Raw genomic sequence first — 24,584 nt, 5'->3', positions numbered from 1 at the left:
AGCCCTACACCTCTTCTGCCCAGAAGACCCAGTCTGACGCCCGTGCTTGGCTCTCAGATAGGTCAGGTTGTGTTCTGAAATAGAAGGTTCAGTTCTCTTCAGTACTAAGTCTCCCATTAGAGGCCAGTTTCACGCTGAGCCTGGACACCATACTCATCTAATCCAGACTTTTGAGGCACTGCCTTGTGAGTTCGACCCCATTTCCCAATCCCATGGGATCAGGTTTGTTGTCGGTGCTGTTTTTTGTTTGTTGTGAGAGAAATGTCAAATAAGAGATGCTGAAGTGAGTTTTGTCTCCAATTACAGCTCGGAAGTCTTCTGGTCAACCCGGTCGCCTTCCTCCCCCAACGCTGGCTCCGCCTCAGCTGCCACCCCCTGAAACCGCAGAGCGGCCGGTGGGCACCGGGGCCATGGTGGCCCGCTCCAGCGACCTGCCCTACCTGATTGTTGGGGTCGTCCTGGGCTCTATCGTCCTCATCATTGTTGCCTTCATCCCCTTCTGTTTGTGGAGGGCCTGGTCTAAGCAAAGTGAGTGACTCCCCTCAGCACCACGGGAAGGCGCCTAGGGAAGGGAGGAGGGCTCCCAGCCTGCTGAGGCGGCCTCCACCCGGGGCGGGATCGGAGGCCCCCAGCTTCACGTTCACTAGAGCGTAAGCTCCTGGGTCCCCCCCACAGGGCTGAGAGAGAAAAATACGCCAAGCCTGGGCCCTTTCCTCCCAGTTCATGGACCTTGGCAGACGGACAGTATGCAGTGGAAAGTAGTCTGTCCTGTCTGCATCTCTGGAACTCAGAGATACTTACCTGGCTCTGACTGCTCTTAATGCCCAAAGCTGCTGTTCTGCCCACATGCTCATGTTGAAAACGGACCCTGCCTCCTCCCTGCTGCTTCTCTGGGTCTGTGGACGCCTGTGCTTCCCCTCTTACCCTGTTAGCCACTAACTTCTGCTTCAAACGGCAACACTTCTGGTCAACTTGCCTCATTTAAATATTGTGTCTTCTGTTGGCTCACCGCTTCTTTCCCCCAGACCTGTGTCCCTGTATCTCCTCACCCTTCTCCCCACTGCGGAAGAGAGTCTAGATGTTAAAAGAAGTGGGTGACTGGAAGACTATTCTGAGAGAGAATATTCTCATCCCTGAGGCAGTGTCAACTCTCTGCCTACCTCATTTTACCCTATGTAGTCAGAAGTTTTCTGAGATTTCTGTGGTGCTGGTGGCTGCCCTGGGCCTCCTTGGCCTAAGCAACCTCTGTCCTTCTGTCCTTCCAGAACATACCACAGACCTGGGTTTTCCTCGAAGTGCCCTTCTGTCCTCCTCCTGCCAATACACTATGGTACCACTGGGAGGACTCCCAGGCCACCAAGCCAACGGGCAGCCCTACCTCAGTGGCACCAGTAGACGGGCCTGTGCCAGTGGGATCCACATGAACAGGGGCTGCCCTGCAGCTGCCATGGGCTACCCAGGCGTGAAGCCCCAGCAGCACTGCCCAGGGGTGCCTCAGCAGGTAACGTCGTCCTGGGAATGGGGGCACGTAGGTGCGGGCCAGCGCAGGGGAGTCGTTGGGCTGCCTCCTGGGGCTTTTCCCTTCCCACCTCTAATCCTGGGCTACTGGGTCTGGCTCTCTTTAGTCAGGAACAGCTCATTCTGTGGAACACCGAACAGGAAGGTTGCCTGGACTCTGGTGTGACCTTTTTGTTACTCTTTCTTTTGAGCAGCAGGAAGACACCAGCAGCCTGCTAAAGCAGACCATTCTTGGCACTGGATATGACCCCCCCAGTCACCAGATTCCCAGGTAACCGGGCCTCTCCCATCCCTGCCTTCCGCTCCAGAGCTTTCGTTCTCAGTAGCTCCTCAAACCCAGTCTCAGTCACTGAGGGGAGCTGGGGGGGGGGGGGTGTCACATCTGACAACGTGCTCTGCCAGACTCGTCTCCCAAGGAGGAGTTGTGTTTGCAGTTATAATGCCCTTTCTGCTTTGGGGCGTGGGTTGGCCTGTCAGAAGTCCTTCCCTCTCTTGGCAGGCCACAGCTACCACATACAGCTTGCTCTGTCCCCAGGCCCCGAGACAACTGACTGCACATCCTTTCATGCATTCAGGACTTACATAGAATAAAATGGAAATAGAGTAGAATGACCCATGGAAGTGGTGGTATGACACCTCTTAATGTTCAAAGGGGAGCAGTCCCTGCCCCGTCTGAGCCCTGACCAGCTCTGATGCCCTCAGACAGGGAAGCAGCCAGGGCGGTGGGCATACAGGCCCACTCTGCCTCCACCTCACCTCTCCATCTGGTCTCATGCCCGCAGGGGTCCCAAGTCTAGCCCAGACGAGGGCTCTTTCTTATATACACTGCCTGATGACTCAACTCACCAGCTGCTCCAGCCCCACCCAGACTGCCAGCACCTCCAGGAGCAGCCCGCCGCCACGGGCCAGTCAGGCGTGAGGAACGTACCGCAGAGTCCTGGGCTGGAAGCAGCCTGGGACCCTCTTTTTCACCGAGGTTGGTGCCAGGGGCAGGGCAGGGTGAAATTGCACAAGCTAGGGATGACATGAGGTGGGCATCCTCCACCCCACAGTGGCCTAGAGACGGGGAGAGAACAGTCCTCAAAGGTGCTATTCAGAGCCAGCCACAGCTTTTCTATGGGAGAGACAGGGAGCGAGAGACAGGCAGCGAGAGCCATGGCCCAGCAGGCCCCTGGGGGCGAACCAGGTGGGTCGGGCTGTAACACGGCACATCCTCAAAGGCTGGGAAAAGGACACATCCCCATTTCAGAGAAAGAAGCCCTTTTGGTCTCTGCATTTTAAGACCATTCACAAATTCCTACCGCCTCTCATCACACCAAGAGGCATTCTCTAATCACACCAAATACTTTCTTTGTTGGGGCTTGTCTCTTAATTGAGGAATGAGATGAGATCAGTCATTAAGCAGCCGAGTTCTCACACCAACCTGTGTGCTTCCACAGAGCCTTTTCTCCGGGGCTCCGTGCACACTGCCTGCCCTGCAGTCCTCCGTTGTGCCAGGCTCTTGGAAACCAGTGGACGCTTGGTTGGGGCACAGGCGGGTTCGGACCCTTGGCTAATGCTTCTTAGCTTCCATGGCGTGAATGTCCATTCACATGCAGATCCTAGACTCTGTCTCCGGGAGATAAAATTCTAAGACAGACACCTCCTAGAGCCAGACCCCAGCGTCTTCAAAACTGACTCCGTCTGGGGTGGGATGATAATGCCCAGAGAAATCATACCGGAGGGGGCAGACTAGCAGCTTCTAGTTGGAAAGAACAGGGCTTTCTTCCACATTTCATGGGCTCTGCTGACTTCATCTGCCCCAGTAGGCTTAGTACTGGAGAATCTCTGGGGTTCCATCACTGAAATGTGCAGGTCGGTCATGGGTAACAAGTGCCCCCACATGTCTCTGAGACCTTCGAGAGAAATGCCCTTGCCATAGTTACGTGTTTCTGCCTCTCTTTCAGGGCTAGTATAACCAACTCCCATCACGGGACTGAGCCAGGACCACTGAGCGGTGGTTCCTGGTCAGCCTGGATCTTAATGTTTCCCGCTTTTCTCTCCCCTCAGGGCCCCCGTGCTGCTTGGGCCTTGTACCAGTTGAAGAGGTGGACAGTCCTAACTCCTGCCACGTGGGTGGAGGAGACTGGTGTTCCCAGCACCCCGCGGGGGCCTACGTAGGGCAGGAACTTGGGATGCGGCTCTCCGCCAGCCCACCAGTGCACGTAGCTTTTGAAACACCACCTCCTACAATTTAGACAGAAACCAATATCCCAGAAAGACTATGTATTGTTTTTAAAAAGAGAGAAAATTGGTATTTATTTTTCTATAATAGCCATATTTATATATTTATGCACTTGTAAATAAATGTATATGTGTATAATTCTGGAGAGACACAGAGAATCCTACCCATTGAGGTATGAGGGGGAAATCAAAGCAGCCCCCGTAACGGGACTCCACCTCACAAGAGCGGCGCAGACGGAGGTGGCAGCCCGTCACTTAGCCCCTCTGCCACCGCCCAGGCGGCCACACAAGGCCCCCGGAGAAGCTGAGGAGAGGAAGACTTTTAGGCACACTGTCCATGACCCACCATGAGGGAAAAGCAAGGGCCACAGTATCGCAGGCTGGAGACGCTTGTGAAGATGGCTGGACCGAGTACTACAGGAAACGTTTTTAGAAGATGCACATGAGAATAGACTAAGATGTGTATAGTCCTATAAGCATTAACCAACCTTCCAGAATCAATAATCTGTGGCAACCTATCTCTGTAAAAACAAACACTGTAACTTCTAAATAAACGTTTAGTCTTCCCTGTAACCTTCCACTTAGTCACGTCTGAGTCCACATCGTCTTTAGATGTTAGGGTTCAGTTTGAGTATTTGAAGGAAAACTCCACTTGGGACATTTCAGCTCTGTCAAGAGTTTGAGATCTGGAAAAGTTATCAAATGTCTAATTCTTTCTCAAGTATTGTATTAGTAACTGTCTAGTGCAAGACTGTGTGAAGCCATCAAAGAAGCAAACTCGCAGTTCTCTTACGGACTCGAGGTAAAGCTTTGGTCACAGAGTGTGTGTGGAAGACGGAGTGTTTTCTCCAGAATGCTGTTCTGCTGAGTGCTAGGCTGTGCGTGAACGTGCGGTGCTTGATAAAACTCACTTTCCTGTTTTCCAAAGATAGACCAACATTGCCAGAGTTGAGTCCCTAGTTGTCTAAAATCAACACGACCACAGGATCAGCCTTCATACTGCCCCTCGCACTAGCTGGAGGCTGAGGCTTTGCCCTGACAGCCCTAACACTCAGCCGCTCTCAGGAGGGCAAGCTGTGTGCTGGGTTTCAGCAAAGGTGAGTTACAGGTGCAATGAGGCCTGAGACTCCCCATCTGGTTACCAGTCCTGGGGCCAGTCGCCTGCGGGAGAAACCAGATTCTAGGACAAGTGCACCCTCTACTGGCCGGAAGAGATACCGGGCCTGTGCTTACCTGGTCGCATGCTTTTTCTGTCCAACAGCTGGACTGGAAAAAGAGTTCATGTCCAGATGCAACATGATCTTCAGAAAAGTTGTATTTAAAAAACATTTTAAGGGGCGCCTGGGTGGCACAGCGGTTAAGCGCCTGCCTTCGGCTCAGGGCGTGATCTCGGCGTTATGGGATCGAGCCCCACATCAGGCTCTTCAGCTATGAGCCTGCTTCTTCTCTCCCACTCCCCCTGCTTGTGTTCCCTCTCTCGCTGGCTGTCTCTATCTCTGTCAAATAAATAAATAAAATCTTTAAAAAATAAAAAAAAAATAAAAAATAAAAAACATTTTAAGAAATATAAAATGAAGGACCGTAAGGAACATGGAAATTATGGAAGAAATAAGATAAACTTCAGCCACGACCTTGCACTGTGGGCCTAAAAGTCACTTCCAGGAGTGGGACCAGGGCCAATACTCACAATCCTTACTCATCTCATCCAGGGCCTCTCAGAGCTGGGCTGTGACTCATCTCCTGGCCCATTGGTTTTAAATTTTATTTGTTTGCTCCTTGATGATCCCAGGTAGTTGTCAAAGTGAATTTTGGAAGTGATATAAAAAATTGCTTTGTGCACAGCCCTGGAACCATAACAATATTGAATGGTTTTTGTTCTCAAAAAAAAAAAAAGTTCTAGGAAAGAAAAATCACTTCTAAGGCACATTAAATGAGATAAATATGCATATTAGCCAATTGTAGGAGAAGGGGAAGGCATCAGGCCTATAAATTTTAGCCTGGAAAATGAAACAGCTTAGTTATTCAATTTCACTGTATTTTATATTTCTTTAGGTTCAGATTATAGTGCCTTTTAAAAGTCTGATTCAGCCAGCAAAGGCCGTATAATTTACCAACGGAAGAGTAAGACCTAGTGGGCAGGCACGGGTGGGGGTGCAGAGCCCAGCTCAGGCCCAAAGCCCTCTCCAGGCATGGCAGTTCTCCGTGACACAACAGCCGGACTTGGCAACAGTAAGTAACTGTGACACTGGGGCTCACTCGACAGCTTCTTTTCCTTCCAGTGTTGGGTTTTTGATGATACTGTGGACAAGGGTTCAAAATAGCCAAGTTCTGTTAGCAATTGACAGAGGTAACTCAGTGTGGACAGACTTTGGCCTCACTCTCCGAGGTCAGACCGCTTTTCCTGAGACACAGCCAGAGAGCAGAGCACTGTTTGATCAGGGGAACAGGAGTGAATGGAAAGTTATCCCTGCCAAAGCTGAACCCTAGTGGTCTCCTCTGTCTAAAGCTGAACTTCCCAAAGCCTCTGATACTATACTTAAGTACAGATTTAAGACTAAGTCTGGAATCAGGCAGAAGTGAAACTAAAGCTAGCTCTAAGTCTCGTCCAATTCAAAATAAAAAACAACAGAGTATTAACTATATTATCAAACCTACAGGATGAAGGCCTGACTATTGTGGACGAAAGTGGTGATTTAGTCTAGTTTGATTTGAAGAAAAAAAAACCCATAATCCTGACTGGTTTTACAGAGTTGAAAAACTCAGGGAATCTTTGCCATGGCTCTTCCATAGACTCTAAAGTCATTCTTGCTGCGATGAGAATCACAGAATTTCAGAATGGGAAAGAGACTTAGAGCTTATCCAAATCCTTCACTTGTCAGATAATAAAATGAGGCCCAGGAAGATTACGTAACTTCCCCTGGCTCTCACTACCACCTAGGGAATGGTGTCTCCCCGGAGACCAGCCCCTCTCTCCAGGCAGCTGCTCGTCGTGGTAGCCAGCCAGGGAGGAACTGAAGCCTCCTGCCAAACAGCTAAGTGAGCGCGTCTGGAAGTAGCCCTTCCAGCTCCAGCCAAGCCTCGCATGGCTGCAGCCCCCACTCACAGCTTGACCAGAGCCTCGTGAGAGACTCCGAGCCCGGAGCAGCCCGTTCCGCTGCTCCCAGATTCCCGACCCTCAGAACCCGGGTGAGATAAGTGCTTGCTGTTTAAGCGGTGTTTGGGCTAACTTCATGTGGCAATAAATACGTAGAACCTCGCGGCTATGACTAGCACGTGTTTTTTTTAAATGCTTGAAAAGCACACAAGGTTCAGGGCACAGAGCAGAGAAAGTGATAGCGGGGGCTCTCCAGCAGACAAGCTGCTCACCAAAGAGTTCGGCTAATGGGCATCAACTATTCAGATCTCTTAAATAGGAACATGAAAGGATCTTTGAAAGGAAGCAAGGCCTATCTAACGGGGGCGGGGTGCAGGTCAGCAGGCTAGTCACCGTTAGGAAGAGCTGACGTTGCTCGGTCACTTTCGACGTTGATGTAATATCACCGTCCTCACCTTTGCTTCTCCGTGACGAACTTCTGTTCTGGAACAGCTCAGTGGAGCAGCTCATTCATGCATATGGACCCACAGAGCTCGGGATCTAAAGTGCTAAGCTCCGTTACTGACAGGGATCCACACATCAGGGAGATCACCCCTAAACTGGCACAGCCATGACTTCCCATCACCACTTACCCCCAAACGAAAAGGACGATCAAATTAGTGTAAAATGTTATGCACGATCAAAAGTGATGGTTAGAGACAGTCTCTCAGAGGGCTATAACCTATCAATACTTCTGGATCTACATCAAAAACAGCAACCCGACTAGAACCCGAAAGAAAATGCAGAGGACGTGAGAAACTATGGGAATACTTAGAATACTGGTGGAGCTCAAACACCTTCAGAGAAGAGCCGCCTTGTTGACCATTTTGCCACACACACGCCTCTGCTCCCTTCAGAGCGGGGGGCTCTGCCGAAGCCAGGGCTGATTCAGGACGCCGGGCAGTCTCCTGCTCTCTGCCAACCCACGGCTAGCTGCTCGGCCTGCGTTTCCTGCATCCCGCGCCTCGAATAGCTGCTCTGTGAAGTCAACAATGCCGCAATTCTGATTTGCATCTTATTCTAAGATACTGTTGGCAGAATAGCTTGTGCTTTTGTGTTTTGTCCTCTTAGAGAACACTGAATATCAGACTTTATTTTCCAAGGACTGAAAAAAGCAAATTTTCTCACAGATTGCTAGTTTTTCCCTGACGATGGCTAAAAATTCAGATAAGCAAGAGACAAATTTCCTAAAACAAGATATATTGCAGATGCTTTCTTGCAGTTTTGAGATACATACAGCATTCTGAGACTCCATACTCAATCCAGTGGGTTCCAAACAGATCTAAAATCGTTCAATTCAAGAGAAATAGATGTTGGGTGCCAGAGTCTGTTCTAAGATAACCAAATTGGAGAAAAGTTATTAAAACTATATGACTGGATCTGATCTTAGACTTTTAAATAAATTCACTTTAAAATAACAGGACTGTTGCAGCCAGCAAGGAAACAGAACTTCTGGTAAGTTGTATGTCGGAAATCTTGGACGGATTTGAGGAAAAAAGCAAACTTAAAGGCCCATGGGCTTCATCTCCTTCTCCTGTGGAGGCTGAATGGGGGGGAGGATAAGACCACCTTTCTTACGCAACAGAGCAATCTCTTCCTTTAAGGCCAAAATCCTTTCTGCCTGGAGTTGGATCAATTCAGTGACCTTCTCTCTTGCCACAATGTCTGCTTTCCGAGGGCCCTGGAAGGCATTGCCCTGTTGAAAGAAAACACCTCCCCACTTTAAGCATCACATGGAATGTGAAAAATACCATTCTTAGGTTAGGAGTGCCTATCTTACCATCAATTTAAATACCTGTTGCTCCTTATTTTAAGGGGCCTTCAATTCTTCCGCTGAAATCCCACCATTAGAAATGTGCCCCTCTGACCTAATGAGTAACTCTTAAAATGCAAATCCCATTAAGCTAGCTAACCATCATTCCTACGGTAGAGGGCTCAGCGCTGGAACCATAAAAGACGGGGGACCTCCTTTTTCTATACAGCCCCTATTTTGTTTCCCAAAAAGGAAATCTATTTCCTCATCCGATTCCTTCCCTTGTCTAGCCAACTCCTGCTTATGCTGCAGACATCACTTTTAGGGAGGCCTTTGTCCTGTGGACTAGATCAGGATTTCCTGTTCTGTGTTTTTTCAGAACATCCATCGTATCTCTATTGTGATTAGGAGACTGAATCATTAAAATTTATATCTGAGACTCCTTTTTTAGGTTGAGAAAGTGGCGGTTTCATAGGGTTCACCCTGAATGCCTGTTTGAGATCTTTCTTGCAAGATCCCGTGCCTTTAGAGCTAGAGGGATCTCACCACTCCGCCCAGCCCCCGTCCTGGAGCGTGGGACTCGACAAGCTCTGAGTGTGCATTAAAGGGAAGACGGTGACGCTCACTCACGGAGGACCCACTCTGTGCTTAGAGCTGAGGCAGCCGTCATGTGACTTTGAAAGAAACTTCAAAGAATCACTGAGAGAATGAGAGAGATTGGCCCTGGCATCACAGACCCACTCAACCAAAAACCCTCAGTCATCACCTCCAGACTTCTTGTTAAGTGAGGAAAATGACCCCGGTTTGTTTAAGGTACTGCCCACGGGGCTTTGGCTACTTGCAGCTAAACCCATGCCTCAGCCCGTGCCATCACTCCAGCCAGTCACTTTGAAGTCACGTTAACTGTCCTTCATCTTCCTCGCCATATCCAGTCAAAGTTTGGCTATTCTTACTTTGAAATGTCTGACCCTTTTTTGTTCTCGCCATCTAGATCCCAATTCATGCCTAGATCGTTGGGAGAATAAAAACAATGGAGTCAGCTTTGGAGGTGGACAGACCTTGGCTTAAAAACTAAGCACCATGCATTAGCTCTGAGATAGTTACTTAACTACTCTGAGCTTTGGAAAATAGTATTTTGAGAGTAGTAGTATGAGATACTCCATGTAAAGAGACTATGCATGAAAATATATTACTTTGATACCATAAAAAATATCTATGGAAAGATATATATTTAGGGTCTGCTAGGTGAAGAGACATATACTATTAATTTCCTTTCCCATTCAACTGACCTCCACTCAAACTCTTCAGATTCTTTTCTCCAATATATCTGGACTGATCAAAGCACATAAAGTCAACAAGTGTTTATGACTGCTTATTCTGTGAAGATCGTGTTTAAGCATTAACCTTCTGGAACACCATCCTGATTCTTCACTCGAAAATTCTTCAGTGAATAAAGGGCCCTCGATACTCAGACTTCTAGCACCCTCTCATACCGAATTTCCAATGATAAACCTCCCAAATCCTCTTATTCATTCTTTCTTCTAGACTTGTGCTAAGACCGGTGATTCTTAAACTCTAGCCTGCATCAGAATCATCTGGAAGGCCTGTTAATGCAGCTGGCTGGGCCCCTCCCCCAGAGCCAGCTGATTCAGATCTGTGGGTGGGGCCCAAGAATTTGCATTTCTGATAAATTCCCCACGTGATGCTGATGCTGTTATCAGGGAACCACACTTTGAGAACCCCTGGCTTAGACCATTTCCAGGATGCTTAAAGAAAACAAAGAAAACCAAGGGAAACAATAGGCATTTTTGTAGACACTATTGTAAGAACATGACATATATTTTAAAATATGTCGCATATGTGTTAGGTTCCCAGAGGGCACCTCACCTAGGTGAACCTTGAATCAGTTGAACCTGTTTTAAATAAGAGTTATCCACCTTGTACTATGTATTAAGTATTATGTCAGGCTCAATAAATATTATATAAGAACAAGTTGAAAGCCATAAAAAGTAACAAGTGTTTAATAAAGTAATATAAAATCCCACAATTAAAGATACACACTTTAAATCAAATGAAATAAACAAATATTGGAAATGGGTATTTATTACCAAATTTAGGGATTATATTGGTGTCATTTGTACCTAACAACCTTACCTCTCCAGGGCTAAGGCAACCCCCACAGATTAGTACATATGTGAATTCGTGGCACCCAAAAGGCAGACGGTACAGCTAGTCCCTCAGGCTCACCTATAAAGTAGGTACCGGCAACTTCATGTCGTCAGGGACCCAGGTGGACAAAAAGTGGTCCAGGATCAAGGTTTGTTTAAATGCCGGCCCTTGATATTCTTGTGAATAGCTACCTTCACAGAGCTTCCCCAACTCTGATAAAGGGTCTGAAGAAAAGGGACATACCTGCTGGTTCTGTAGTGTATTCAATCGAGAATCGAGTTTCTTCTTTTCAATACATAAATCATTCATCTGATGAAGCTTTTTGGTGTGTTCCTTTGTCTTCATCATTAACTCCCATCGCACTTGAGCAATCTTTTCCTGCCAGGGCGGGAAGATGTAAAATGGGTTAAGAGAGGAAACAGAAAAACACATGTCCCAATTTGATCAAAACCATTCAGCAAATATGCATATGGAAAATGTAATCAGAAATCACTATGAAAATGCAACCAGATCCAACTGCATTGGCTCTGGTTCCATTAGAGAAAAGAAGAATGTAGGTATGCTCAGAGATACAAGGAGGTAAAAAAGATAGGCACAGAGATCACTTCATTGTTGGAGAATGAAATCGGTATGCGTACTGAGTGCTGCTATTCATTACTTATAGGAAGAATATTAATTTGAGCAGCAAACTTTCATATACTGTTCCTTCCCCAGTCTTGGCCCAGGACCCTCAAGTAGCCAGCCTAAACGGCCATAGTGGCTTTCCTTTGTTCTCTTACTGCTCCAAAAATTATTTTAGATTGCACATATTATCTCCAAAATTCCCCTGAAAATCTTGGATGAGCAAAGATGAGACAAGATGGCACTAGGAACCCCTTCTCCCGCCCTGTCTGATGAGATAAGAAAGGAAACTGGAGAAGTCATAAGGACTTGGGGGCTTATAAAATCTTTATACAAGCTCCTATCTTTGAATCTGGCTATAATTGGGGCACTGCCTCATTTCATAGCTCAGGGAACAATGTAGGCATTAACATCTTCTAAGACCCTACCAGCGAAATTGTCCATACCTGGTTATAGAATCTATTACTTAGAGATGTTTTCTAATATCCAGATATGCACAGCATGTGAAAGCTACAGGGAGCACTACAGCTGGGATCCTCAGAGCACAGCGGTTCCACCTCTAACACTGTCAGAGCATTTATTCGTACGTTAATGTAGACCTCGAAATGGAATCGTGGTCATTGTCCATGCCATTTTGTCATATTTCCATGTACCCAGAACCCCAAAACCTAGTGCCGGTGTTTTCACCCCAAGACAGGCATGTCCCCTCAATTAAGTGAATGGCCAGGATGCCTGGACAGGCTTAAGATCGTGGGGGAGCCAAGTGGGGCCCACAGACTCGTCTCCGGCTGCACAGATGCTTTGCAGAAACCACCGACAGCATTTCTTGCCTTGACCCACATTTGGCCAAGGTGGGTCACCTGTCCTCTCAGCCGTACCTCCCACATCTTCATTTCCTTTGCATTCGTTAGCTCCTTTCGAAGTTTTTTGATCTTTAGCTCTTCAAGCGTTGTGTTCACAGAAAGTGTCTGAAGGGCTTCTAGGTCTATCACACGGCCAAACTTGCTAACCATTAGTTGATGGACAGTTTCTTCCATTTCTAAAAGAAGACATCACTGTATTAGGTTGTTCATTGTTATTAAATGAACAATACTGGTAGCAACAACATTCCAAAGAACAGCTTTTGCAAGAGGATGGTAAAAGATTTTATATTACCAGTTGACTTTTCCTCTGTGACTCTTCCCCTGCTCCTTTCCTCACTTAAAATGCCTATTCCTGTGTTATCTTTTCATCTACTTGAAAATCCTTTATAAGGCACACTCCACTTTCCCCCAGTAGCTTCCGCCCTCTCCTGTGCCCCTCCTCAGACTGTCAAGGGCCCCAACTGGACAAGGAATTCTTCAGATTTTTTTTTTTTAATTATTGATCTCTACAGCATCTAGTTTAAGAACAGAGCAAGCACTTAGAGGAAGTTTCCATTGTACTCCAAGTAAAAATTAAAGTCTGATTCTCAAACATTCCAGGCTCACTCTCATCTCAGTTCTCATTGACTGGAATGTTCTTCCCCAAATAGCCACATGGCTCCCTCTCACCAGCCCATTTTCTGAAAGCAAGTTGTAAGATGGGTAAAACACTCATTTCTAATACACTCAGTTCTGAAGGGGTAACCAAGAGCAGGTCCTCGTCCTCTAAGCAGGGAAAACCACACCTTCCCAGGGAGTGGTTCCTGGCTCCTACAGACCTGAGCACTCTCCTTTCCCATCCTTCTTAGTTTTTCTTCTTAGCAATGATCTCCATCTAACGTGCAATATATCTTACTTTTGTATACTGTCGTTCCTCAACATGAGAACACTGGAACATCTGGGGAAAATTCCATTTGTGGGGTCTGAGCTCCCCAAGAAAATGTCACCTTGTAACAAGACTTTCTCAGTCACCAGACTGTCCCCTAAGGGAAGTCTGAAGATGATACAAGCCTAAGCCCTAAGATGATACAACTCGCAATGGTGTGGAAGTTCACACCTCATGTCATTGTTATGGTTGGATGTAATGGTATTAACTGACGTGAGTGCTGTTGTGCGTGATGCAGGGAGGGCTGTTCACTTGTGTTCTATGGGAGTGCGGTTCCCATGGACTTGTGCGATTTGGTGGCCATAATAATCAGTAATGCAGAAACGAAATGATGCTTAAATTATTTGCACACTTATGCTAGCCTGTGGCTGCCTACTTGGCCTCAGTAAGAACCTTGAGACTCCCTCCAGCTAGTGCTCTCTCCCATGACAGCCTCACGCACTAGGATGTGGACTCTGGTCCTTGCCATTCCCCCTGTGGAGCCCGCCCAATGCCCTTCTTCTGATTTGATTAGGCCAACTAGTGTTTAAGGAGGACACAAAGCCTTCTGGAATATTTATCACACACCTTCTCCATGGCCGAGAGCTGTGTTCTCCTTGGAATGAAGTGAACTTACCCCTTCCCTCCACCATGTTCTAGACTCTCTTCTTGTTCACTGGGTCTGTGGAAGGAGGAAGGCAACAACGAGCCAACTGTGGTGTTTCTAACCACTGCTGAGCCTTTGTTCTCTGGCTTACAGAAAAGGAACCTGCTCATAGATCCACCTTCAGAGTCAGGAGATCTTTAACCAGACTCACAACTTGCTTTTCAGAAAATGGGGTGGGGGCAGGTGGGGAGATGAACTGAAAGTTGCTGAATAAAACTTATACCACATGGAACTAACTATTCCCTTTTATTTCCATTAACGCCCTGAAAATCTGCATACTTCATTTCATCTTCACACGTTTTCCCAAACCGAGAGTTTACCCAAACTGAAACAAGCTTCTTTCCTTGTTTTCATACTAGTTCATTCCTTGGTTTGATGAACAGTACTTTCAGATAAACAATAGCCGTGGCCTACCGAAGCCGCAGGAATGTGAAGTTCACGAGAAGCACCGGGACCTCAAGGCTTACACCTGACAAAGCTCTGCGTCTCAAATCAGTGTTATTTAAACATGCTGTCCTAATGTGTATTGTTTTATTTTATAATCCAGCCGCCCATGAAGGCAGAACCATCAACACTCACTGGAAATTGGCCTCTACAAATCCAGGCCACTTGGATCGGTAGACTAGTTGACCACTCTAGGCTTCCCATTTTTTTTTCTTTTTCAAATTAAAAAATATATATATATATTATTCAATTGTGGTAAAATACACAACATAAAATGTATCATTTTAAACATTTTTAATTGTACAGTTCTGTGACATTAAAGTAGATGCTTAGGTATCGGCAATATTGTTGTTTTTAAAGTTGGAAACTTCATAACTGACACTTCTGTTCCATACATCAAATATTCAAAACGTATTTTAAAGGATAGTAATCTTTGTACTGTGCATCTTATAATATCCACTGCAATTCCAGATAGATTAAAAATGCAAATATGAAGAACACTACTAATAGAGGAAACTGGAAAATATCTTTATGATCTCAAAACATGCAAGGATTTCTTAAACAAGACATAGACACAGACACAATGCACAAACCATCAATATTGATAAAATTAACTATGTTACGATTTTAAATGTCTATATCCTAAAAAGATACACTAAGCAAAGTATAAAGGCAAGTCACAAACTAGAAGAAATTTGAAGTGCCTTAAAAGACAGAATATAGAAAGAACCCCTAAAATCAATAAGAAAGCAAGAAGTAGAAGTAAAAACCTGATAAGGTATATAACAGGCAAGTTAGAGAAAAGGAAACACAAATAAATGGCAAATAAATGTACATGAAGATGTTTAACCTCACCAGGATCCAGGAAACATAAATAAAAACCACAGTGAAATACAATTTAACATCCACCAGGCTGGTAAATATATTAAGGTCTGATAGCATCAAATGTTCCTGAGCATACGGGAGCCTGGGCCATTCTCACTGCCAGGGAAGTGGCAGGTGTGTGTGTTGGGGGGGGGGGGGGCGGTGGAGAGAAAGTGGTGCAACCACGTTGGAAAGCAGCTTGGCAGTATACAGGAGTGCCGGGAATGGTAACACCCCTCTACAACCAGACACCCCGGTCCTGGGGATTCATCTTCTCCCGGGCACAGGAAGATGTGAGCAAGAAGGTTTACCACAGCTCTGGCATCGTGAAAAATTACAAACACCCGAAATATCCATCAACAGAAGGAAGTCCTACAATGGAATACGGTTGTAGCAGTTAAAGTGAATAAATTACAGCACTATGGATACTCTCAGAAACTGGCTGAATAAAGTGAACTGCAAAATGATATGAATAATATTACAGTTAAAAACATGCAAAGTACTTCCACACGGTGCGTGTGGATACGTCCATCTGCATGTGTGCGCAGCGACCCGCGGGCCCTGGGGGCGGGGCTTGCGGAACAGTATCAGAAAGAGGAGGGACTTCAGCTCGATCTGCAATGTTTTGATTCCTTAAACTTGGTGGCTAGAACGTGGGTTACGATGTCACTCTATATTTCATCATGCATAAAACCTTTTAAACTTAAGAGAGAGAGTTTCTATGATAAAGGATTTATTGTTTTAAAACAAGAGGGTGGCCAATCAGTGGTATGGGAGAGATGGTAGCTAAGAAGACGAGAAAGCGTTTCCTCGCGCTCAGTGGTTCTGATTCTGTGATTACTTACTGTTTTCACAGTTGGAGGTGGTCACTTCATAGTTCCCTCTCTTACCAATACATAGTACTGGATGACCCCTGGGCTTAGTTACTCACTGCTTATAGTTTTTGCCATCTCTCTCTTTTCTCGGATAAGCTGTTTGCGCCTCTCCCGGCATTCCTTGTTAAGTTTTTGCTGCTTGGAATTTTCCTCATGGAGCTGGATGATTCGTTCTTGCAGCCGTCCCAAGGAATGGTTTGAAAAGACCAAGGTTCCAGAAAGATCATTAGGTATTTCTCCAAATACTACATGCTCTACCTATCAAAACCAAAACAAAACCAAGAGCAAACTAAATGTAAGATCATAGAAAGCACTTCCTTTTCTGTCCCTTGTTTAGGTCATTGCCTTCGGACTTCTGTCACTCCCACCGCTGAGTAAGGTAAAAGCTGGAGTTGCCTTCAGACAGTAAGCCACTCTATGTCCCTGCAGGGACAGCCAGCCCTTCCCCAGACCATGCCTAATATCTGCCGCATAACCACGGAACAAACGTTTCCCTGTGGGCTTATTAGGCAAATCGCTACAGAAGGCTAATCCAGTTTGGGTCAGGTGACACAAAATCTATGTGAAGCTGATCTAAGCTTTTTCTTCTAAAATACAGCTTTCTCTCTTTACCTGACAAAATAGGGTACGAAATGCATCTCGGCACCTTACTATAAGCTGTAATTCTAATGAGTGTGGAAATGAACAAAGAGGGAAGAAAGAGAAAGGACATTTTCCTTTTGTCCTGCCCTCTCTCATTAACAAGCTGAGATTATGATAATTCTCTCAACATTAATTCATGTCTATTTGAAGATGGTGGGAAAAGGGACATGTGCACAAGATCCAAGATTTCAACTTCCAAGCCATTCCATTCTTAAGTCAGAAGCTCCTTGGGACACCTGGCTGACTCAGTTGGGAGAGCATGTGACTCTTAGCCTCAGGATCGTGAGTTTGAGCCTCACGTTGGGTGTAGAGATTACTAAAAAAAAATAAACTAAAGGGGCGCCTGGGTGGCACAGTGGTTAAGCGTCTGCCTTTGGCTCAGGGCGTGATCCCGGCGTTATGGGATCGAGCCCCACATCAGGCTCCTCCGCTATGAGCCTGCTTCTTCCTCTCCCACTCCCCCTGCTTGTGTTCCCTCTCTCGCTGGCTGTCTCTATCTCTGTCGAATAAATAAATAAAATCTTTAAAAAATAAAAAAATAAACTAAAAAATAAATTTATAAAAATTAAGCCATAGGCTCATTTCGTCAGACCTGAAACAATTCATTGGACTTTGGAAGTGATAATGGGCCATCAGGAAATACGTGTGTTTGGCCATTACTCTTCCTCAACAATCTGAGAATGGATAAGAAAAGTTGGGGTGTTGTTGTTTGGGTAGAATTCTCAGCAAAGGGCTGCATTTCTTCTCACGAGTGACCCATGCATCTTTTCTGGGAAAGCCTGGCTGTGGCGGCTCTCCTGCGCAGCCCGGGCGGGACACCCTCTCTAGACCCGTCACCTGGTGGAGCTTGAGTGGAATCACGACCAGCAGTTCATTCAGCCGCTGCTGCTTCTCTCGCTGGTAAGCTTCCAGGGCCTCCTCCGCCACGTTCAGGTTAGTGGCCACAACTTTTACCTGTGGAAAGTCCCGTGTGCGAAATGTGATAAATGGGGACATCTGGGGAGATGAGCAGGGCCTGCTCTGTTGGTCATTCTGATTAAACGGATAATCCCAGTTTGCAGCCCAGGAATGTGTGTATTTTCTTCCTGCAACGTCATGATCCACACTACTTTTTCAAACATTCCTAAGTCCCCAGAGTAGTAAAGCTCTTGTGAATAAAAGGTCAGAAGGCATGTCCTCATCTCCCTTTTATTTTCTGCATGAAAAGCAGCTCTCAGCATGAAATGTCTTTGTCAAGGTGGTGGGCCATCTTGGGCCCTAAGTGACCTAATAAACGAAAGGAAAAAGCCCTTTAAAGCAACAAAACTACTAACTACAGTACTCATAAAACACGTTCTTCGTCTAAAAAACTTGAAAGGAAAAGCAATCTATCAAAAATATTTGTGAATATCAATTAAGCGATGTTATCCTAGGAAAGAGTATTGAAGGGGGAAAATGAGCAAATAAGCAGAAATCAAATCCATCAACATAATTACACCAGAAGTGCAGCTTTGCGGTCTCCAACATGGGATGCACATCCCCCGTGTCAATAAAGTGAACTACTAGGGCACGGAAAGAAAAGATCAGTTTCTATTTCTATTTATTTTTATCTTACTCTTTTTCATTTTTGTTTTTGTGAATGTTTCCTAATGTACAAAATATACTGGTACAACAGTTCATGAATATAATTTGTAAATAAATATACATATACTGTGGGGATACATGCTCCACAAATTTTTTTAACTGATGTAATAAAAAAGTTTGGAGAGTAATGATTTAGATAAAGGAAGTCCAATCTTCAAAAGAGCCAACGGCTCCCACCACAACTGTGCTTGAAGAGGGAAAACTTAAAATCTAACACCTAAAAAGTTTCTTCTCTGGGGAGAAGGCCTAACTCCTGCCACGGCTACGAAACAGCAATACAGTAGCTGGGGGTGGGGGCAGCCAGCGCGCTGGGAGAGGATAAATACGTAAGCACACCGTCATACTTTTTTGGATAGTGTATCATGTTCCTTTTTGAGGTTATCGATAATCTTCTTTTCTTCAACTAAGGCCTCCTCGATGTCCAGCCTTTTTTCTCGAAGTTGAAGGGCCAATTCAAAAAGACCCACATCACAATCTGAAAAGACAGTCAAAATTAAAAGAAGCCCCATTGATATGGAATGTACCGACATTAGAAGTGTGCACTTTGGAGCTTCAGAATTAATAATGACCATTTGTGGGTCCACTCCAGCACGCTCTCACTCCACCTCGGGCTCCACTGTTGCAGGTGGAAATTATAAGTAAGTAATCATGATAGTAATTCTGATACCAGCGTTGATGTTCTGAGCAGTCCCGTGAGCCAGGCTTTCTGTTTAGGCCTTTTATGTACGTTATCTCACTCGTCTCCGAGGCCCTTGCAAGGTAGAAACTGCTCTTCCCGCTTTGTAGGTGAGGACCCAAAGTCTCAGAGAGGTCACTTAGCTGATATGTGACACCATGGGACTCAGGCACAGTATCTCTGTATTAATTTCCAGTATATCACACCACAGTCACATTTATCCACCAAGCAATAGAGAAAGAATGTGAAAATAAGAGTACTACCATGGAATTTAGGAACCTTAGTTCTAACTAGAGCCTTTTTTCAGGCCATTTAATCCTGCTATAAACAAGGAGTGTTTACAAGGATCCTGCTGTAACAAGTTGCATTTATAACCTTTTGAGCTCTGTTTCACTCGTACATATGATTTTAGGAAGACTCTTGTTTACAACATTAAAACAAAATTTAAACTTTATTTGAAATTAAGCTTTAAAATTTGATATAAAAATCTATGTTAAGTGGCTACAAAAACAAATTTCATGTCCAAAAGAAGTTGTTTTTTTCTACTGGACTATTCATCTATTGAGACTGTGAGAATATTGGTCTGGGTGTTTCAGACGGGTTTTACCAGTGAAAACAGTGAGTATAAACTGCTAAGCATCTCCAGGAAACCGGCACAAAGTGCCCTTACAAAATGGATTTTAAATATGAAAATTTGAATGGGTTTGTCAAAAAGAGAAAGTTTCATAAAAAAAAAGATACACACACACACGATGCAATCTGTTATTTCTGCATAATTTGACTTTGAACCAACTATAAGTTATTTGCAAATTATTTGTCATTCATAAATGGCTGCCTAAGGAAAAAGAAAATAAATCACCCAGAGAGCCAAATAAAAGTATTCCTTAGACTACATCATAAACTTCAACCAAACTTTCCTCAAATTTTATTATGAGACAACCGAGAAACCAAAAAAGGATCTCCTTGATATTATCAGCCCATATTCACACTTCACAGAGAACATATGGCTTCATCCAACTTACTTGTTGGGCAAATAGAATCATCGAAAACCTCATCATCAGACCCAGACTCATCTTCATCACTCTCTAAGCTCGATTCTTCTTCACTTGATTCATCACTATCCTCATCTTCCTCTAAATAGAGAAGGAGAATTATTAACAAGCAGAGAACTTCCTGTGTTAAGCTAAATCTCAGATTTTAAAAATAAAGTTTTTTTTTTCTCAATGAGTTAGTCACTAGGAAAATAACAGATTAGCCAGGCAATTAGTCAATATTTTTAGAAGAGTTTAATATGGTTAAAGAAAATATTACCCAAAGAAATCTACAGATTCAAAGCAATCCCTAACAAAATACCAATAGTATTTTTCATAGAACTAGAATGAATAATCCTAAAATTTATATGGAGCCACAAAAGACCTTGCATAGCCAAAGCAATCTTAAAAGAACAAAACTGGAGGTATCACAATTCCAGATATCAAGATCTACTACTAAGCTCTGATAATCAAATAGAGAGCCCAGAAATAATCCCACACTATATGGGACTCTATGTCACTCTATGACAAAGGAGGTAAGAATACACAATGGGGAAAACATAGTCTGTTCAACAAATGGTGCTGGGAAAACTGGACAGCTACAAGCAAAAGAATGAAACTGGGCCACTTTCTTATATCATACATAAAAATGAAGTCAAAACGGATTAGAGACCTAAATGTGAGATCTAAAACCATAAAACTCCTAGAAGAAAACGTAGGCAGTTAATTTCTTTGAAATCGACCATAGAAACATCTTTCTAGATATGTCTCCTAACACAAGAGAAACAAAAACAAAAATAAACTATTGGAATTACACCAAAATAAAAAGCTTTTGTAGAATGAAGGAAATAATCAACAAACCAAAAAGTAAACCCAATGAATGGGAGAAGATATCTGCAAATGATATATCCAATAATGGGTTAACATCCAAAATATATAAGGAACTTGCACAATACCAAAAAAAGAAAACAAAAACAAAAACCAAAACAAAAATAATAATAATCTGATTAAGAAATGGACAGAGAACCTGAATAGACATTTCTCCAAAGATGACACACAGATGGCCAACAGACACATGAAAAGATGCTCAACATCACTCATCATCAGGGAAATGCAAGTCAAAACCGCACTGAGATATCATCTTACACTTGTCAGAATGGTTAGACTAAAAAAGACAAGAAATAACAAATGTTGGCAAGGATAGGGAGAAAAAGGAACCCTCACACACTGTTGGCGGGAATGTAAATTGGTGCAACCACTGTGGAAAACAGTATGGAATTCCCTCAAAAAATTAAAAATAGAGCTACCATATGATCCAGTAATTCCACTACTGGGTATTTACCCAAAGAAAATGAAAACACTAACTCAAAAAGACGTATGCACGCCTATGTCTATTGCAGCATTATTTACAATGACCAAGATATGGATTATTACTCAGTCACAAAAAAGAAATGATATCCTGCTACTTGCAACAATATGGATGGACTTGGAGGGTATAATGTTAAGTGAAATAAGTCCGAGAAAGACAAATACCATATGATTTCACTTACACAGGGAATCTAAAATACAAAACAAATGAATGAACAAAAAAAAGCAGAAACAGAACCATAAATATGGAAAACAAACAAACAGAATGGAAGGGGGGCAGTGGGCTGGGCAAAATGAATGAAGGGGAGTGGAAGGCACAGGCTTCCAGTTATGGAATGAATAAGTTATGGGATGAAACGCACAGCATAGGGAATACAGTCAGTAGTACTATATTAGTGTTCCATGAGGACAGATGGTAGCTGCACTTGTGTTGAGCGTAACACAGAGAGTGCTGGAGTCACTATGTTGTACACTTGAAGCTAATGTAATATTGTGTGTCAATTATACTTCAATCAAAAAATAATTTTAAAATAATATAAAGCTCTACAAAATAAAATAACCAAGTAAAAAGAAACAAACAAATAAATAAATGGCTGGGGACACAGCCACCCAAACTCAAATGCCTGAAGAAGGTTGTTCGATTAATTTCAATGCACTGAATCAAAGGGGGTTGAGACCAAACTGCCAAGCTGCTTCTGCTGTGACCCATCTAACACACACTTGGTTTTCTAGGTCCACAATTCCTAAATCACAATGCCTTGGGAGGGGGGGAAGACCTTCATAACTTATCTGAAGTAATGTTATTTACTATCTTTATTTAACCTACTTAGTGTGAATATTTGTGTCTTGCTGCAGAAATATGAAGGTGTTGGACTTGGAGATTCTGCACTAAGCCCTGCTGGGGTGTTAGCTGACACAGACTCGATCCTTTGACCAAACTTAAGTCAGGCTCCTTGGAGTCCTCCTTCCAACCCATAGTGGACATGAGCTCAGTCCTTGACCTGTTTAGTCCAGTTTTAGCAAGAATCCTAATGAGTCAGTTTAGTAAAAATCTCACACGCTCGATATCTGATCAGATTCTTCCTTAATCCTTACCCTCACTATCTTTTCACTTTGGCCCATCGTCAGCAAAAATCTTGTTAGGTCAGTCTAGCAAAGAATTACCCTACCTCTTAGTAATTTTCCATCCACTGACTCCCACCCTGCTCCTTGGCTGTAAATCCCTACTTGACCTTGTTGTATTCAGAGTTGAGCTGATCTCTCTCCTCCATTATAAAATCCCATTGTAGTGATGCCCCTGAATAAAGTCGCCTTATTGTTCTTTAACAAGGGCCATGAATGTTTTTTTCTTTTACAGTGTCATACACAATATCTTTTATAAAATATAAAAAAATAAAAAATACTAAAACACATCTGCCCCCAAGAGTTTCAGATAAGGAATTGAAGACCTCTTGTTCACAGTTCTATCCCATTTTTTTTCAAAACACATTGAAGCCGTCCATGAACCACAGATCACCAATTGGCAATTTCTATTTTATGGAACCCTGAATTAGAAATAAGAGATGGACCTCATACTTTAGAAGATTCCTTAAATTTCCGATCTCAAAATTACTATAAGTGGTCTGTACCACCTTATGAAATAAATCACCAAATTTTAAAATTAGACTTCAAAATTCCTACATAGATTTCTCATTTCAGGAAGACATTTAGATTTTTTTTTCATATTCCTCCTGCAAAATATGGTAAAACCTGGACATTATATGTAGAACAAACATAAGATTCTGAAAAATGGAAAGAAAGCAGACTAAATATGAACCTCAGACTGTAAGGAACAACACTGTGGTTAGTTTTTGGGTCTTCTCTTTGCCTCCTAGATCTCAGACTTAGAAATGCGTAAGTCAGCAACCTGGAAACAGCAGTAGGTGCAGATATAAAATGGACCAACCAGAGCCTACTCTCTCTAGCCAAATGGCCAAGAAAGAGGTGGCCTAACAAGACAAAACTTTTGGAGAATATCCTAACCAAACATCACAGGAAAAAATCTGTGGTCCCAATAGTTTCACTGGAGAACACTACCAAACATTTAAAGGATTACTACCATACACATTATCTTCTAGAAAATCAAAGAGAAGACCTCCTAATTCAACATTGTGAAGCTAATATTATCTTGATACTAAAACCAAAGATATCACAAAAAAAAGAGGAAAAAGCAAGCTAAAGACCAATGATCCTTATGAATAAATGGACATAATTTTTTTTTTTTTTTTAGTAAGCGCTACACCCAACATGGGGTTTGAACTCATAGCCCCAAGAGCAAGATTTGCATGCTCTATCGAGTGAGCCAGCCAGGTGCCCCTAGGCACAAAATTTCTTAATAAAATATCTGCAGATAGAATTCAACAATATATAAAAAGAATTATACACCATGGGGGTGGTATTTCAAGGGTGTAAGTCTGATTCAATGATTAGTAATCAGCCAATGTAACCCACCATATTATAGGCTAAAGAAAAAAAAATCACAATCATCAATCAATGCAGAAAAACATCTGACAAAATTCAACACCCATTCATGGTAAAAACTTACGAAGAGTAGGAACAGAGGGGAACTTCCTCGACTTGACAGAGTACCTAAAAATACCTACAGGTAGCATACTTAATGGTGAACGATTAAATGCTTTCTGCCTCAGACTGTGAATAAGGCAAGATGTCAGCTCCCAGCGCTCTAATTCCATGTAGTACTGGGTGTTCTAAACAGTGCAATAAGGCAGTAAGAGGAAATTGGCATAAAGATCAGAAAGAATGAAATAAAACAACCTATTTGCAGATAAAATTATGTCTACATAGAAATTCCCAAGAAATCTATCAAAAATGTCTAAAACTAATAAGTGAGGTCACAAGATAGGAGATCAACATCTGAAAAGCAACTGTATTTCTATGTACTAGTGTGAACGTGTGACACCAAGATTAAAAACAAAATAGCACTCTAAAATTATACTAATGTACACTTATTTCCCTTATTTTCTAGGATTTTGTGTGAGATTTTTAAAAGATTTTATTTATTATTTATTTGAGAGGGAGGGTGGGGGGAGAGAGAGAAGCAGACTCCCCTCTGAACAAGGAGCCCGATGTGGGACTTGATCCCAGGACCCTGAGATCACAACCTAAGCCTAAGTCAGATGCTTAACTGACTGAGCCACCCAGGCAGCCTTT

At 43.6% G+C, this 24,584-nt stretch overlaps 2 protein-coding genes across 10 annotated transcripts in view; one reads left to right on the top strand and one right to left on the bottom strand.

The window, feature by feature from the left end:
* Nucleotides 1-4,314, top strand: part of BOC (BOC cell adhesion associated, oncogene regulated) — a 69,724-nt gene extending 65,410 nt beyond the window's left edge. For all 4 annotated transcript variants that reach the window (XM_045785175.2, XM_087861616.1, XM_045785173.2 and 1 more), the window contains 5 exons: nucleotides 307-528; nucleotides 1,266-1,501; nucleotides 1,713-1,789; nucleotides 2,301-2,494; nucleotides 3,568-4,314. In XM_045785175.2, the coding sequence (XP_045641131.2) occupies nucleotides 307-528; nucleotides 1,266-1,501; nucleotides 1,713-1,789; nucleotides 2,301-2,494; nucleotides 3,568-3,755 (917 nt within the window). In that variant the 3' untranslated portion in view covers nucleotides 3,756-4,314. The remainder of the gene's footprint in view (nucleotides 1-306; nucleotides 529-1,265; nucleotides 1,502-1,712; nucleotides 1,790-2,300; nucleotides 2,495-3,567) is intronic.
* Nucleotides 3,561-24,584, bottom strand: part of CFAP44 (cilia and flagella associated protein 44) — a 151,606-nt gene continuing 130,582 nt past the window's right edge. For 5 of the 6 annotated variants that reach the window (XM_045785165.2, XM_045785166.2, XM_045785167.2 and 2 more), the window contains 7 exons: nucleotides 19,998-20,108; nucleotides 18,644-18,774; nucleotides 17,514-17,630; nucleotides 16,091-16,292; nucleotides 12,296-12,456; nucleotides 11,040-11,174; nucleotides 3,561-8,570 (listed from right to left, as the gene is read on the bottom strand). In XM_045785165.2, coding sequence (XP_045641121.2) covers nucleotides 8,379-8,570; nucleotides 11,040-11,174; nucleotides 12,296-12,456; nucleotides 16,091-16,292; nucleotides 17,514-17,630; nucleotides 18,644-18,774; nucleotides 19,998-20,108 — 1,049 coding nt within the window. In that variant the 3' untranslated portion in view covers nucleotides 3,561-8,378. Of the gene's footprint in view, nucleotides 8,571-11,039; nucleotides 11,175-12,295; nucleotides 12,457-16,090; nucleotides 16,293-17,513; nucleotides 17,631-18,643; nucleotides 18,775-19,997; nucleotides 20,109-24,584 lie in introns of those variants that run through there. The other variant, XR_006777375.2, reaches the window with a different exon arrangement.

This window comes from Ursus americanus, chromosome 4 (genome assembly GCF_024610735.1).
Source record: "Ursus americanus isolate L20-20 chromosome 4, mUrsAme1.1.p, whole genome shotgun sequence".
NCBI lineage: Eukaryota > Metazoa > Chordata > Mammalia > Carnivora > Ursidae > Ursus > Ursus americanus.
Note: the sequence above shows the minus strand (reverse complement) of the source record. Positions and strands in the feature narration are given on the sequence as shown.